The sequence below is a fragment of the Penaeus monodon genome, chromosome 12, assembly GCF_015228065.2.
Source record: "Penaeus monodon isolate SGIC_2016 chromosome 12, NSTDA_Pmon_1, whole genome shotgun sequence".
NCBI classification, from domain to species: domain Eukaryota; kingdom Metazoa; phylum Arthropoda; class Malacostraca; order Decapoda; family Penaeidae; genus Penaeus; species Penaeus monodon.
Window position 1 is genome coordinate 46,924,371 of NC_051397.1, and position 2,500 is coordinate 46,926,870.

At 35.5% G+C, this 2,500-nt stretch overlaps 2 protein-coding genes across 2 annotated transcripts in view; both read left to right on the forward strand.

The window, feature by feature from the left end:
* Positions 1-1,182, forward strand: part of LOC119579734 (probable glutamate receptor) — a 6,084-nt gene extending 4,902 nt beyond the window's left edge. The window contains exon 5 of the mRNA XM_037927633.1: positions 853-1,182. Within this exon, the coding sequence (XP_037783561.1) occupies positions 853-1,144 (292 nt within the window). The 3' untranslated portion in view covers positions 1,145-1,182. The remainder of the gene's footprint in view (positions 1-852) is intronic.
* A 662-nt stretch (positions 1,183-1,844) lies between these two features.
* Positions 1,845-2,500, forward strand: part of LOC119579735 (glutamate receptor-like) — a 1,285-nt gene continuing 629 nt past the window's right edge. Inside the window, exons 1-2 of the mRNA XM_037927634.1 lie at positions 1,845-1,884; positions 1,981-2,198. Of these exons, the coding sequence (XP_037783562.1) occupies positions 1,845-1,884; positions 1,981-2,198 (258 nt within the window). The remainder of the gene's footprint in view (positions 1,885-1,980; positions 2,199-2,500) is intronic.

The following is a 2,500-nucleotide window of genomic DNA, read 5'->3' on the forward strand; positions in this document are numbered from 1 at the left end:
TGATAATATTAATAATTACCTTAATAATGATGATGATGGTGATGATGATGAGGATGATAATTTTTATGATAATAATAATGATAATAGTAATGATATTAATGCTCAAATATGATAATGATAATAACAAATATAATGATAATAATTCTGATAGTGATAACAATAATGATAACTATAATAATAATGATACTGATAACAACAACAACAACAACAACAACAATAATAATCATCATCATCATCATAATCATAATCATAATGATGATAATGATTATGATAATAATGATAATGATAATTATTATTACAATTATAATAATACTGATAATAATGATAATGATAATATTAATATAAATACTGATAATAGTAAGTATGATAATGATGTTGAGATTAAAATTAATAACGATAATGATCTCGATAATAAAACTAATAAGGATAATGATAATGATGACAATGGTAATAATAGCAATGATAATAATAATGACAGTGATAGTAATAATAAATAAAGTAGTACGTATGAGTATTCTTGTCCCTAACTACTACCCATGGTTCGTCGATATTGATTAGCAGTGGAAGATACGTGAGCATTTACCACTCATGCACGTTGATGTAGTTGTACTTGGGTATACTGTAACAGAGGAAAATATGCATATACATATGACTGTCCGAATAGGTTTTGATGTTCGTGATTAATGTGGACGATAAGCATATGGTGTTTTTTTCTTTCTTTCTTTCTTTCTTTCTTCTTCTTCTACTTCTTCTTCTTCTTCTTCTTCTTCTTCTATTTTTCTTTTTTTTTCACAAACGTCTTCGTCAATAAGAATTACTGATCTGTATGTCTTGTGTTGTCATCATCCTTAGCTATCGCATCTTCGCCCGCCCTCCGGAGAGAGCTTCCGTGTCCTGGACCTCTTACACTCGGCCTTTCTCGGTGGGGCTGTGGGTGTGTCTGCTCCTGGCGCTGGTGCTGCTGGGGATCCTGTTCTGGGCGATAGCAACGTGGTACTGCCGGCGGGAGGAGAGATCGAAGACGCCCTCGAATCAACTGCAGCGTTTTCGAGACTGGAAGTCGGACTCATCCATGGTGATGTGGGCCGCTATCACCCAGCAGGGTATGGGAGGCCGAGATAAAGTTTTGTTTTTTTATATATAGTTCTGTTTTATTTGGCATTTCATTTGTTTAAGTGTATCCGTGAAATTAATTTTTTTGAATGATCTGGACACACGGCTTTGTAATTAAGTGAAATGTGGCGGAAGGCTCCGTAGATTCCACACAGGGAAAAGCCTAGGCAAGTGTCAGGATGATTCAGAGGATGACGTTTTTTTTTTTGTTTTGTTTTTTCTATAAAAAAAATCTTCAGTTTAGCTTGTTATATACTCGTTTTGTATATTCGTAACGTGCAGAGGCTTAATGTCAAGCTGGCTCATGAAAATCCCTCTTATCAACAGGTATATTTATATATATACACTCAATATTTCATGTTATAAAAAGACGTTATGAAACGTAAATGCATTAGGTGCGTTTAACTGAGTTTGACGAAGTTATCATTTTTAATATTGATAACTTTACATAGAGCTGCATCAGTTTGGGGAAAGTTTTGATTTTCGAGATTCAAGATAGTATTTTAACAAGACTCACTGTGGTTATTATTGTCTAAAAGGGCTCAATGGAGGGATACATCTGGAATTAACGAGAACTCGTTTATCCTATTAAATCACATGATTTACTTGATGAAAAAGCATAATACAATTTTCACAAAACAGTAACGCATGCAACCGTGATAACCAGACAGACACAAACAATTATCTTTCTCATCGTAATCATGTCTTTCATAACAGCACAGTGTATCTAGATGCACCTCAGCGTACATGATATAAATACCAACACGAGAGGTACTTACCTTCCCATTAATAAAGGTAAACACACCACATTACCTTCACTCCCATGTACCTATGCGCATCCCCACGCACTTCACTTCCCCGCCTCAGGATGGACCGTAACGCCAGAGGTGAGCATCCTCCGGGCGGTGTTCTGGATCGCGTACATGGTCGGGGTGGTCGTGGTGGCAGCGTACTCGGCCACCCTCGTCTCCTTCCTGACGGTGCAGGGAAACGACCTTCCCTTCGATTCCCTCGATGATATTCAGAGGATCGGCAAGCATCGTCTGGGAATTCTCAAGGGATCGGTTCTTGAGGAATTCTTCAAGGTGAAAAGCAGAGTTTTTTCCTTACTGTTTTGGATTTTTTTGGTTTAGTAATGTATTGGATTTTCTGTCTTTCCCAATATACTGTACTTCTAATCGTTTCTTTTAATGGCATTTTGTTTATCTACTTTTCTTCAAAAGTCACATGGAATCAGTGAAGATATGTGCCATTTAATTTGTATAGCTTTATGAAAGAAACTTATTTTGTTTTAATATTAATTATTTTCTTCATAAATAATAAGTATTTCATGAAAGTAGGTGTCATTCATTTAATATCGCTTTATGAGATCAATGTGTTAGATTCA